The sequence below is a fragment of the Nicotiana tabacum genome, chromosome 10 (assembly GCF_000715075.1).
Source record: "Nicotiana tabacum cultivar K326 chromosome 10, ASM71507v2, whole genome shotgun sequence".
Taxonomy (NCBI): domain Eukaryota; kingdom Viridiplantae; phylum Streptophyta; class Magnoliopsida; order Solanales; family Solanaceae; genus Nicotiana; species Nicotiana tabacum.
The window spans coordinates 24330884-24343366 of NC_134089.1; the positions used below are offsets into that span (position 1 = coordinate 24330884).

General features: G+C 37.1%; 1 protein-coding gene and 1 pseudogene across 1 annotated transcript; both read left to right on the top strand.

Annotated features, from left to right (window-relative positions):
• The first annotated feature begins 329 nt into the window (after positions 1-329).
• LOC107795387 (uncharacterized) lies at positions 330-1070 on the top strand. Its single transcript, XM_016618018.2, has one exon. The coding sequence runs from the start codon at positions 404-406 to the stop codon at positions 869-871; it is 468 nt and encodes a 155-aa protein (XP_016473504.2). The 5' UTR covers positions 330-403; the 3' UTR covers positions 872-1070.
• Positions 1071-2940: 1870 nt separating this feature from the next.
• On the top strand, positions 2941-3041 carry LOC142165640 (small nucleolar RNA snoR97; annotated as a pseudogene).
• The last annotated feature ends 9442 nt before the right edge of the window (positions 3042-12483 follow it).

A 12483-nucleotide genomic window follows, 5' to 3' on the forward strand; every position in this document is an offset into this window, starting at 1 on the left:
GCTTCACTTCGTAACAACTGGATTAAAATGCACCACTCAAATTAGTATTTTGCTATTCCTGACTCATGAGGTTTACCAATGATGAGTACGTGCCTAAAGAAGGATTCCATGCATGTCAAGTTGGTATTGGGGAACAAAGTTTGGTGCTTGTTTTAATGCATAAGAGCAAAAGACTACGACCCAAAAATATGCTCCATTTTATTACTTCTATATTAGAAATGGGAATGAGATGCCTTTCTTATCTTATTAGAATCCTTTAGTCTATTACTCCATATATTATGCATTCCTCTAGTCGTGACGTGATATGCCCAAAACTCTATAAATATAGCTCAGCTAAGATTACATTCTCACCAAGCAAAAACTCAAAACTTCACATCTTTAGGAGTAGCAAAAAATATTCAAGATGGTTCTCCAAACTCAACTTGGGTTGACCAAGAACCAATCCTACGCTCACGAGCAAAACTGCTATTCCGACAGCAGCCATGGCGGCTCTATGCAAATGACAAGGCCTTCGGGCTATTCCACCATGCCATATGGTCAGTCCACTCACAATCACATGATGATGGGTCATGGTGGCCAACACCATGGCGGACACTATGGCGGTCATGGCCATGGCCATGGCGGACATTATGGTAGTCATGGACATCAGGGGCCGCATATGCCCCATGACTCCACCAACTTTTCAAGCAACACCAGTATGGTCCATAATGATGGTGGCTATGGTAGTGGAATGCAACAATCTACCCATATGTCATCAGCCATGGGCATGGGGTCGACGAATTATCATGGTCATGGTTATGGTGGCAGCCACCCTAGTCAGTACAGCCAGAGCCAGAAGTTCAACTGGGCTCTTAAGGATTTGGAGGAATAAATTTACGACAAATTTGATGCTATCATGTATGGTGAAAGTATGTGTGTTTTGGTAGTGGCTTTCGCTATATATATAGCGTAAAGAACTACTACTTAAATAAGTGATGTACTAAGCAATCTGCTCCTGTACTTGATTATCTATGTATCTGTTTTGATCATTACTAAAATGATGTATAATTATAAGTATGTTTATAACAAAATTGGTTTTTGTGATTTTACTTAACAGAATCGACATTCCATTGGTGTTTTCATGAGTGAAAATACACCATGACTAATAGCATTTTACTCTAATTCATTGAAGAAATTAAAATTGGTCGTACAACTCCCTCCAGTCTTAAAATTTGTCATCTCCTTGGAATTAGAACCAAATCTTCTGAGATTGGACTACGGAGAGCACGCTTCCGTTTTTGATGAACTTATATCTAGTTTTCTTGGGTTGTGATCTGGTTTGTCCGCCGGCAAAGATCCGACGAATTTGGCGGGAGAATTTTTCGACAAGGAGACCCATCGGTGTTGATTGTTACCCGACCATTCTTTAGAGATCAAACTGAAAGTTAACCATTTATATATGTTTGCCTTGAAGCCGTGCGCAGCGGCGAGGCCGTTCGTGAATCTATCTCGGCAAGACAATTTCTCTATCTAGAAATTATTTTTATTAATATTAAGACGTCTCAATATAAATTTGAATACTAATTTATGCGTTAAAATTAAAATATTTGAAAAATACACATCTAAATATTAAGATATTACTTGTATTAAGATCTGAAAATAACTAAGACTTTTTGTTTACTCTACGTCTGAATGTACAAACTTGTCTTTATCTGAAAATTAAGAAGTATAAATTCAGATCATATAGTACTAATTAATCTAATATTATATTAATAAAATATTTTTAAATTTTTTATGATAGTTAATGGTGGTGATGTCTAATACTAGTGACTGTGGGTGTCGATTGGGTAGTAGTTGATGGTGATATACTGATATTGATTGAATGGTGATTATGAATAGTAGATGGTGGATGACAGTAGTAGTTAACGGTGATGGTGGTTGTGATGGTGGTGGTCACTAGTGATGGTAATATATAGTGCTTATTGATAAATGTTGTGGTAATGATAGTTGGTGGTGGTGGTTGTGAATAATGACTAGTGGTACTGACAACTGACATTCCTGCTTGGCAGCTGTAGTAGTCGTAGCTGAGGATGATTGTAATGGATCGTAGGTAGTGGGTGGTGGTAATCTATAATGGTAGATGATGATGGTGATAGTGGTTAGTGGTGAACGTGTAGGAGTAATAGTAAATATCATTTTTACATAAATTCTTGAATATATAACATCTTAATGATATTAAGACTCTATTGTAAATCTTAATTACCATAATCTATTCAGAACCATTAAGAGATTGTAAATTAAAAAAACAAACAGACTTAATTGTTAAGATCTGAATGATTAAGATTAAGATCTAAAAAACACACACACTTTGATATCTGAAAGATTAAGATTCAGATCTCCATAATTTGCAAACAAATGTGGCCCAATTTTTTTTTAAAAAAGATGAATTAATGCAGCATTAAGCTGACATTTACAAGACTATAACAATAACATCGGCTTAACTCTAAGCAATTAGAATCGACTATATGAATCATAACGAAGCTTATCGTTCTATTTAAGATTATCTCAAAAGCATCTTGTAGAAATAAGCTAGCTTAAATTCCTTTTTCTTCCACGAGAGAAATTAATATCTGTAAAAATATAAATTTGTCCATTTCAATATATTTGTATCTATAGTTATATTATTCTATATTATATTAAAAGTATGAAGACCTTGCCGAAATATCGTTCGCCTTTTTAACCCTTTAAAAATTGAGTTCACACTAGATAGAATTATAATTGTAATATAGTAATTATTTTCCTAATATTTATGAATTTAAAATTAACTAAATCTTATTTATTAATTTTTTCTTATTTGAACTAGGTATAAACTCCTAACATTTAGGAATCTAAAATTGAATAAGATTTTATACATTTTTCTTTATTAAAATTGTGTAACTATTTTTCTTAAATATTCTAACTCTTTCATGTTTCTATTAATAAAATTCATAAAGTTAGCGTTGTTTATCAGCTTCTTCTCTTGAATATCCAACGGGATGGATTTAAATCATGGCACTACATGTAAAAAAAAAAAAAAAAAAAAGTTTTGGACACGTTAAGTATTGTAATGTAATGAAAAACTTTTTTCAAGTTTTTGTCTTCATTTTAATTTTGTTGAATTAAACACCTAAGCACCATTAAACATGTTTTCAAATTCTAAATTTTGTAATTTTTTTGACCATATGAGTATTATTAATTCTAATCTTTTACATATGCACCAAAAGTTTAAGGATATTTATGTGCTATTTTAATATAAACCGTGTAATCATTAATGAAGGATAACACGTATATCGTATTTTGCATTAGATATAATTATCAATTAATATTTTTTTAATATTAAACACTTTAAAATTAACTAAAAATATTATTACTAATATTTTCTTATTTGAATTATTTGTAGGAACTCCTAATATTTATATTCAAAATTGAATACGATTTTTACTCATATGAATTATTTCTTATTTGAACTGCATAAAATAACTATAGTTCCTTAATCTAATTCACATCCAAAGAATAAAAACTAGTAATTTAAATGAAATTCTTTATTTATCAAAATCTAATAAAAATTATGATGATGGAATATGAACGAATTAAATTGCACTCATTTCAATAATTTTGCTTGAATTAGAAAATGATTGAGAATATCAAGGTATATTGTCTTTTGCTTCGACTAATAAATTCAATCAAAATTATTATATTGTTAATTCAAGTGAGAAAAGCGAGTTTGGATATAACGATCAGCAAGGAAACCAAAAACGTAAAGTCCATAAAGAATAAGTATGAACTAACTGATACTAAAATCGTTAATATCGGTCGACACTCCTTCCGTTAGAGATATAGTAGATACGCCCTAGATCCAATCTCATATTTGATGATTTGAACATAATTTGTGAATGTTATTTGATATAAAATATATATGACATTTGATATTCTTTTATCATTGTTATTAATTGTTTGACTTATTTGATAGTGTCCTTGACTAAATTTTGAGACTTGACAATGTGATGGATATCATGATAAGTGAAGTTTCTTATAATTTAACCTAAATTTGTTCTTGATCATAAGATTATTAATTTGGACATTAGTAATCGGGTTAGATCAATATTTGTGTGACCGTTTTTATGGGATAAAAATTAGTGATCTCGTTAATTAAATCACATAGATAGATGATGCATATGGAGATATGATCATTGGACCGACTCATTGGATAATTCCTGATAGTTAGAACTACTATAAACTGTCAATAGGATATTCTCTTGAAGAATGTGATGTAAGAATTTCCTTTTACTGTCAATAGGATATTCTCCTGAAGAATGTGATGTAAGAATTTCCTTTAGCTTAAGATCGTCATAGTAATTTACAAGTTATTTATTGTGCTTTGATACTAGACAGTTATGGCCCTAGGATGATAGCTGAAAGGATATTGTGCATGATCAAATGCTTGTAGAATTAGTGACTGATCAAGATGAAATCTGACAACTCTTAATAATGAGTTTAAGCTCCATACTGTCATGAATTATAAACGACCAAACTAAGATCTTGGCCAGCGCGATTGAATGAAAGAAGAAAAGAGTTTCTTAGGCCATTCAACGGTCGATTATATATTACATGGATACATAGTTGGTAGCCTATTAGGATTTGACATTTGAACTATCGCGACCCAAAATCCACCAAGGATCGTGATGGCGCTGGACACCACGGTTAGGCAAGCCAACACCAAATAACTAAAAATTTCTTGTTTTACTATTTTGAAATCATTCCTTTTTAAACATTAAACAATTAATAAAGAATTTTACTGAATAAATAATGGTGTCTTTAACAAACCTAAATACTGAATAATCTATTACTCATCCCAGAACCCGGTGTCACAAGTGCATGAGCAATTTCTAGGAAATAATGTAATACACTAACCGTCCGGAATGCAAATTGGACCGTAAAAAAATACAATACACTACTCTGAAGGATACTCTGCTGGCTATGGACCGTCTCGAGAAATGCAGCTCACCCTGTCTCCGTATCAACCATACCACTGCGCCGAACTAAGCTATAAGACAAACATGTGCATGTGCAACAAAAATGCATAGCAAGTGTAGCATGAGTACAAAAACAACGTGTACTCATTAAGTATCCCATCTAACCTCGAAGAGGTAGTGACGAGAGGTCAACTTCGACACTTATTAGTGGTTAGTAAAAAAGTGAATAAATACGAAGCAGAGTAAACATATTAAACAAACATGTATAAAATACATGAAACAATTCCCTTCTTTATGACTATACTCAATCTCTCAACTAGCATGTTCCCTCCGTAACCGGAACATATACATAAAAGTATAGTGGCTTTCATAAAATGGTTGTTACAAGTTTCAAATCAGGGAAAGATCCTCCGATACACTGGCTGCTAGCCAAATGTTAAGCAAGAGTCCCATAAGAATGATGTGTCTCTCTCTCTCTCTCTCTCTCTCTCTCTCTCTCTCTCTCTCTCTCTCATATATATATATATATATATATATATATATATATATATATATAGGAAATGTCGAGGCGTGCAGCCCGATCCAACATAAAAGAAAAATGTGCACTGTCGAGGGTCGAACGACGCGAACCATAAATGCATCTATTAACCTACCGAGGCGAATGGCCCGTTCCCATGAGAGTGTGGTACATAAATCCTGCTGAGATGAACGGCCTGATCCCATAAGTGTAGTATAAGAAAATACCCCGCTCGTGAATCATACGTGCGACGCGATAAAATATATATTTAAAAAATCACCCCGCTCGCGGATCATACTTGCGACACGGTCAAATATAAATTTAACATTAAAATCATATCTCTTTCTTGATTCTTTTCAAAATAAGGGAAATTCAGCTTGTAGCTTCTTAAGGAAATTACCCCGCTAGCGAAACATACATGGGATACGGTTAAACATAGATTTCTTAAGCTATTATAATATTCCTTTAATTCATTTCAAAAATACAAAGTTCAAATAAAAACTTTTAAGATCTCAAATTCCTCAATTTCAACTCTTTTCAAGAGATTTACTAAGCAAACTCAATCTCGCTTCTTCTCAAGGCGAACAATAAACATAAATCAACAACAATATCAACAAGGCATGGTGTAAACCTAAAACTATCCGGACATAGGGATAGCTAGTAGATACGTACGGACTCTCGTCACATCGTGCATACGTAGCCCCCACAAATAGAGGCACATATTAATTTGGTTCACCTATGGGGTTAATTCCCTCTTACAAGGTTAGAAAGGAGACTCACGTCACTCCGAAGTTCCATAACCGGCATTCCACGCCCTTTCGAAGACTCAAATCGATGCAAAATATCCAAAACTAGCCAATAATCATGTAAACCCATTAATATGTGTTCAATTACTCAATATAGTACAATTTATAACAATTTCTAACTCCGATCGAAAAGTTGATAAAATTGCCCTCGGCCCCTTCCGAAATTTTTCGAGGATAAAGTTTACCCATGACCTCGGGAACTCAAATATATAATTTATTCTCAATTCCATGCTCAAAATCGTGGTCAAAATCCAAAAATCTCAATTTCTAGGTTTTTCTTTAAAACCCAAATTTTCCTTTAGATTCTTATGAATTTTGATGTTAAATCTAATGTATAATCACAAAATATAATTGAAAATTTGTTAGAGGCACTTATCCAATGATTTGATATGAAAATCCTCTCTCAAAATCACCCACTCTCGGACCTAGGGTTCAAAATATGATAAAATAAAGCAAAAACCCGAGTTAGACAGCTAAAAACAAGCTGCAAATGTCGCATTTGCGATCCAGGGTTCGCAAGCGAAGAAAGCCTTTGCAATTGCGAACAAGGAAGGGCTGGAAAAGGTCGCATTTGCGACAAAAAGTTCGCAATTGCGAACTAGGCATCGCAATTGCGATGGAAATATTCGCAATTGCGACCACACCAGAACGAGCAGTTTTTTTCCGAAACAAAAATGAGCATAACTTCCTCATACGATATTCAAATTTGATCCATAATTACGATACTGATCTAATAGTTCAATAAAAAATAAATTTGGATCTCATTTGCTTAATGTGGTACTCTTTATTCCCAAAACAAAGCGACGTTGAAACATAAAATAAGAGCGCAATACAACCCGAAACACACCCGAGGCCCCTGGGACCCCGTCCAATCACACAACTCAGTCCCATAACATAACACGGACCTGCTCAAAGCCTCAAATCATGTCAAACAATGCTAAAACCATGAATCGCACTCCTATTCAAGCTTAATGAACTTTAAAATTTCAAACTTCTACTTTCGATGTTTAAACCTATCAAATTACGTCTGATTGACCTCAAATTTTGCACACAAGTCATATTCAATATTATAGACCTAATCCAACTTCCGGAATTGGAATCCGACATCGATATCAAAAGGTATAGTTCTGGTCAAACTTCTCAAAAACCTTCAAATCTCCAACTTTAGCCAAATGACTCCAAAATGACCCACGGACCTCTGAATTCACTTCCGATCACGCTACCAACACTAGAATCACCATACGGAGCTATTCCCAGACTTGGAATCCCAAACGGACATCGATAACACTGAAATGCACTTCAACCCAAACTTATGAAATTCTTCCAAAAATGCTAACTTCCACAATAGGTGCCAAAACATTCTCGGATCTTCTAAAACCCGATTCGGATATACGCCCAAGTCCAAAATCATCATACGAACCTGCTGGAACCTTTGAATCCCGATTCCGAGGTCGTTTACTCAAAAATGCAATTTTAGTCAATTCTTTTAACTTAAAGCTTCCGAAATGAGAATTCTCTCTCCAAATCAACTCCAAACTTCCCAGAATTCAATTCCGACCATGCGTACAAGTCATAATACCTGAAGTGAAGCTACTCAGGGTCTCAAACCACTGAACAACACGCTAGAGCTCAAAATGACCGATCAGATCGTTACATTTTCTCCCACTTAAACATACATTCGTCCTCGAACGTGCTGAGAATTGCACTGAAGTAGTCTGAAATCACTGCTTAACACCTCGTGCACCTACCCATGTTACCACAACTCAGTTGGGCATATTAGCTCGATCAAATCTAAAGATAACCTCTTTCATTTAGGCAAATAAATGTTACGACCCGGATTTCCCACCCTCGGGAGTCATGATGGTACCTACTAATGTGAGCTAGGCAAGCCAAACCTTTAATCTAATTACTTCATTAACCAATTATTTTTTTTAACAGATATAAAGCGATAATGTATAAACAGCGGAATATTTAATTAAGCGGAAGAAAAATAATAAAATATCTGATTCTGTAGCTATTACAACTACTTAAGCCTTATTCACCCAAAACCTGGTGTCACAGTGTCACAAACAGTCTAAGACTGCTAAATACAAGGTCCGAGAATAAAAGCCACGCTGTTTCTGAAGCAAAAAAGATGAAACAGGAAATAAAAGATAGAGGAGACACCATGACCTGCGGACGCCTACAGTTCTACCTTGGATCTCCGCGTGGACTGAAGGTAGCCTCCAACTACGGTCCAAGAGCTGCTCTGGGATCTGCACGTAGTGCATAGTGTGTAGTATCAGCACAACCGACCCCATGTGCTGGTAAATGTCTAGCCTACCCTAGGCAAAGTAGTGACGAGGCTAGGACCAGACCACCAAATAAACCTATGCAGTTATATAATATACAACGGAAAATAAAGCAGGAATAAACAAGTAAAGATGGGAGGGGGAAAATGCTTTGGGGAATTATAGGTAAAACAGAATATCCAAAGAACTATAAAGGAATCAAAATCCAACCACTAACAAGAATAAGGAAAACAAAGGTAGATTTCACTTTCTTTTCACATTTTGTTGCAGGCGTGCAATCTGATCGCATTTCCTATATCTCGTGGCAGGCGTACCACCCGCTCCCATTTCATGTATCTCATGGTAGGCGTACTACCACTCCCTTTTCATTATATCTTGTGGTAGGCGTACCACCCGCTCCCATTTCATTATATCTTGTGGTAGGCGTACCAACCGCTCCCATTTCATTATATCTTGTGGTAGGCGTACCACCCGCTCCCATTTCATTATATCTTGTGGTAGGTGTACCACCTGCTCCCAGTTACAAGCCAACAATAATCACAAGGAATCCTGGCAAGGGAACAAGAGCAATATAACAACTTCCCGGCAAGGGAACAATGATATTTCAACAACATCCCGTCAGGGGAATAATACTATCAAAACAAACATCCTGGTAAGGGAACAATAATATCAAACAAACATCCTGGTAAGGGAACAATGGTGATAATAATATATGAAGCACAATAAACTACAACGGAGTCATAACAATTATAATACAAGACTCACGGGCATGCTTTACACCTACGTATAGATACTCGTCACCATGCCTATATGTTGTACTCCACAATTAACATGTAGCAAATAAGACACAACTCCTAATCCCTCAAGCTAAGATTAGACCAAACAGTTACCTCGATGTCACGAACACAATTCAAGCCTTAACTGTTGTTTTACCTCTTGATTCCACTACCAACTCGCTCGTATCTAGCCACAAGTTACTTAATTACATCAATAAACGCTAAATGAATCAACCCCAATGCATGAAAATGAGTTTTTTAAAGTTTTACCCAAAAATTAAAAAATCGCCCCCGGGCCCACATGGTCAAAACATGAGGTTCGAACCAAAACCCGATTACCTATTCCCCCATGAACCCAATTATATAATTTATTTTGAAATCGGACCTCAAATCAAGGTCCAAATCCCTAATTTTTGAAAACCCTAGGTTCTACCCAAAACACCCAATTTCCCCCATGAAAATCATTGATTTTGAGTTGAAATCATGTGAAAAGATGTTAATGATTGAAGAAAACGAGTTAGAAATCACTTACCAATATTTTCGAGAAGAAAGGTTGTTTGAAAAATCGCCTCTTATGTTTATGGGGTTTTGAAAAATGAAAAATAACTGATATCTCATCTTAATATACCCCTCTCAGACCCACTGTGCGGACCGCATAAAATCGAATGCGGTCGCACAGCTCTCCCTATGGACTGTAGTGACATGCTTTAGTATTTTGGCCATAACTTACTCTACAGATGTCCAAATTGAGATTTCTTTACTTTCTGGAAACTAGACACGAAGGACTACAACTTTCATTTTTGAATCATCTCAAAATTCCTTGTAGATCAAAAGATATAGGCTTCCGAATTCGGACTAGTGAAATGTTCTTCACCGCGGACCGCACAGAATTTGGTGCGGCCGCACAGGCCCCTCCGCGATAGCACTCCATTTTGTGCGGATCGCACGGGTTTGTTCAGAGGCCTTCCACTTCTCTGAACCTGCAACAACTATGTTTTTAAGCCTAAGACATCCCGGATCCTACCCGAAACTCACCCGAGCCCTCGAAACTCCAAACCAAGTGTGCATACTAACTCACAAACATCATATGGACCTACTCGTGTGATCACAACATCAAAATAACATGTAAAATCATGAAGTAAACCTCTAAATTCAACATTTTCATCAAGAACTCTCAAAGTCAATAACTCTTCAAAAGGAAGTCCAACTCACGTCAAATAAACTCCATTTTCACCAAATTTCACCATTATCTTTCAAATACTATAACAAGTTTGTACCATGATCTGGAACCAAACTACGGGCTCGATAACAATAGTTTCAAACATTAATTATTTTCTTCATTTCTTAGATAATTCAGTAAAATAATTTCTTTCAAAAATTGATTTCTAAAGCTTAGGACCTCGGAATTCATCTCCGGGCATACGCCCAAGTCCCATTACTACGGACCTCCCAGGATCGTTGGAAGACGGATCCAGGTCCGTTTGCTCAAAATGTTGACCAAAGTCAACCATAATCAAATTTTTAACTCTAAAAATTTATATTTCTCATATTTTCACATAGAAGGCTTTCCGGATATAGGTCTGGACCACGCACGTAAATCAAGGTGGGGTAAAAGGAGGTTTTTAGGCCTCAGAACACTAAATTCACTTGCAATACAAGTGATGACTCTTTTGGGTCATCATATTCCCCACCTCTCAAACAACCGTTTATCCTCAAACGGACATAAAAAAGAAGTACCTGAGTCGGGAAAAAGATGGGGATAATGGCTCCGCATATCGGACTCGGACTCCCAAGTCGATGCCTCAGCGGGCTGACCTCTCTACTAGACACGAACAGAAGGAAAACTTTTCGATCTCAACTGACGAACCTACCGGTTTAGAATAGCTACCGGCTCCTCCTCATAAGACAAGTCCTTGTCCAACTGGACAGTGCGGAAATCTAACACGTGGGATGGATTGTCGTGATACTTCCGAAGCATGGACACATGAAACACTAGATGCACGGCCGATAAGCTCGGCGGCAACGTAAGTCTATAAGCCACCTCTCCCACTCGATCAAGAATTTCAAATGGGCCAATGAACCTAGGGCTAAGCTTGCCCCTCTTCCCAAATCTCATCACGCCCTTCATAGGCAACACTCGAAGCAATACCCGCTCACCGACCATGAAAGCCAAATCTCGAACCTTGCGGTCGGCATAGCTCTTTTACCTGGACTGAGCTGTACGAAGCCTATCCTGGATAATCTTGAACTTGTCCAAGGCATCCTGAACCAGATCCGTACCCAACAACCGAGCCTCTCCCGGCTCAAACCATCCAACCGGCGACCGACACTGCCTACCATACAAAGCCTCATAAGGAGCCATCTGGATACTTGACTAGTAGTTGTTGCTGTAGGCAAACTCTGTTAAAGGCAAAAAATGATCCCACGAGCCTCCAAAGTCAATGACACATGCTCAGAGCATATCCTCCAAAATTTGAATAGTTCGCTCGGACTGCTCGTCTGTTTGAGGATGAAACATTGTGCTCAACTCAACTCGTGTGCCCAATTCACGCTGAACTGCTCTCTAGAAATGGGAGATAAACTGCGTACCTCGATTCGAAATGATAGACTTGGGCATACCATGAAGACGAAAAATATCCCGGATATAGATCTCAGCTAACCTCTCGGAAGAATAGGAAACTGCCATAGGAATGAAATGCGCTGACTTGGTCAGCCTATCAACACTAACCCACACTGCATCGAACTTCCTCCGAGTCTGTGGGAGTCCAACAATGAAATCCATAGTGATCTGCTCCCACTTCCACTCGGGAAGCTCAATCCTCTGAAATGAACCACCGGGCCTCTGATGTTCGTACTTCACCTGCTGACAATTCAAACACCGAGCCACATATGCAATGATATCCTTCTTCATTCTCCGCCACCAATAATGCTACCGCAAATCCTGATACATCTTCACGGCGCCCGGATGAATAGAGTATCGGGAGCTGTAGGCCTCCTCCAAAATCAATTCTGGAAGCCTATCCACATTAGGCACACAAACTCGACCCTGCAATCTCAAAACTCCATCATCACCTAAGGTAACTTGCTTGGCACCTCCGTGCT

What these genes read in the sequence shown, in the direction of transcription:
- LOC107795387 (XM_016618018.2), top strand. Translation starts at nt 404, where the DNA reads ATGGTTCTCCAAACTCAACTTGGGTTGACCAAGAACCAATCCTACGCT.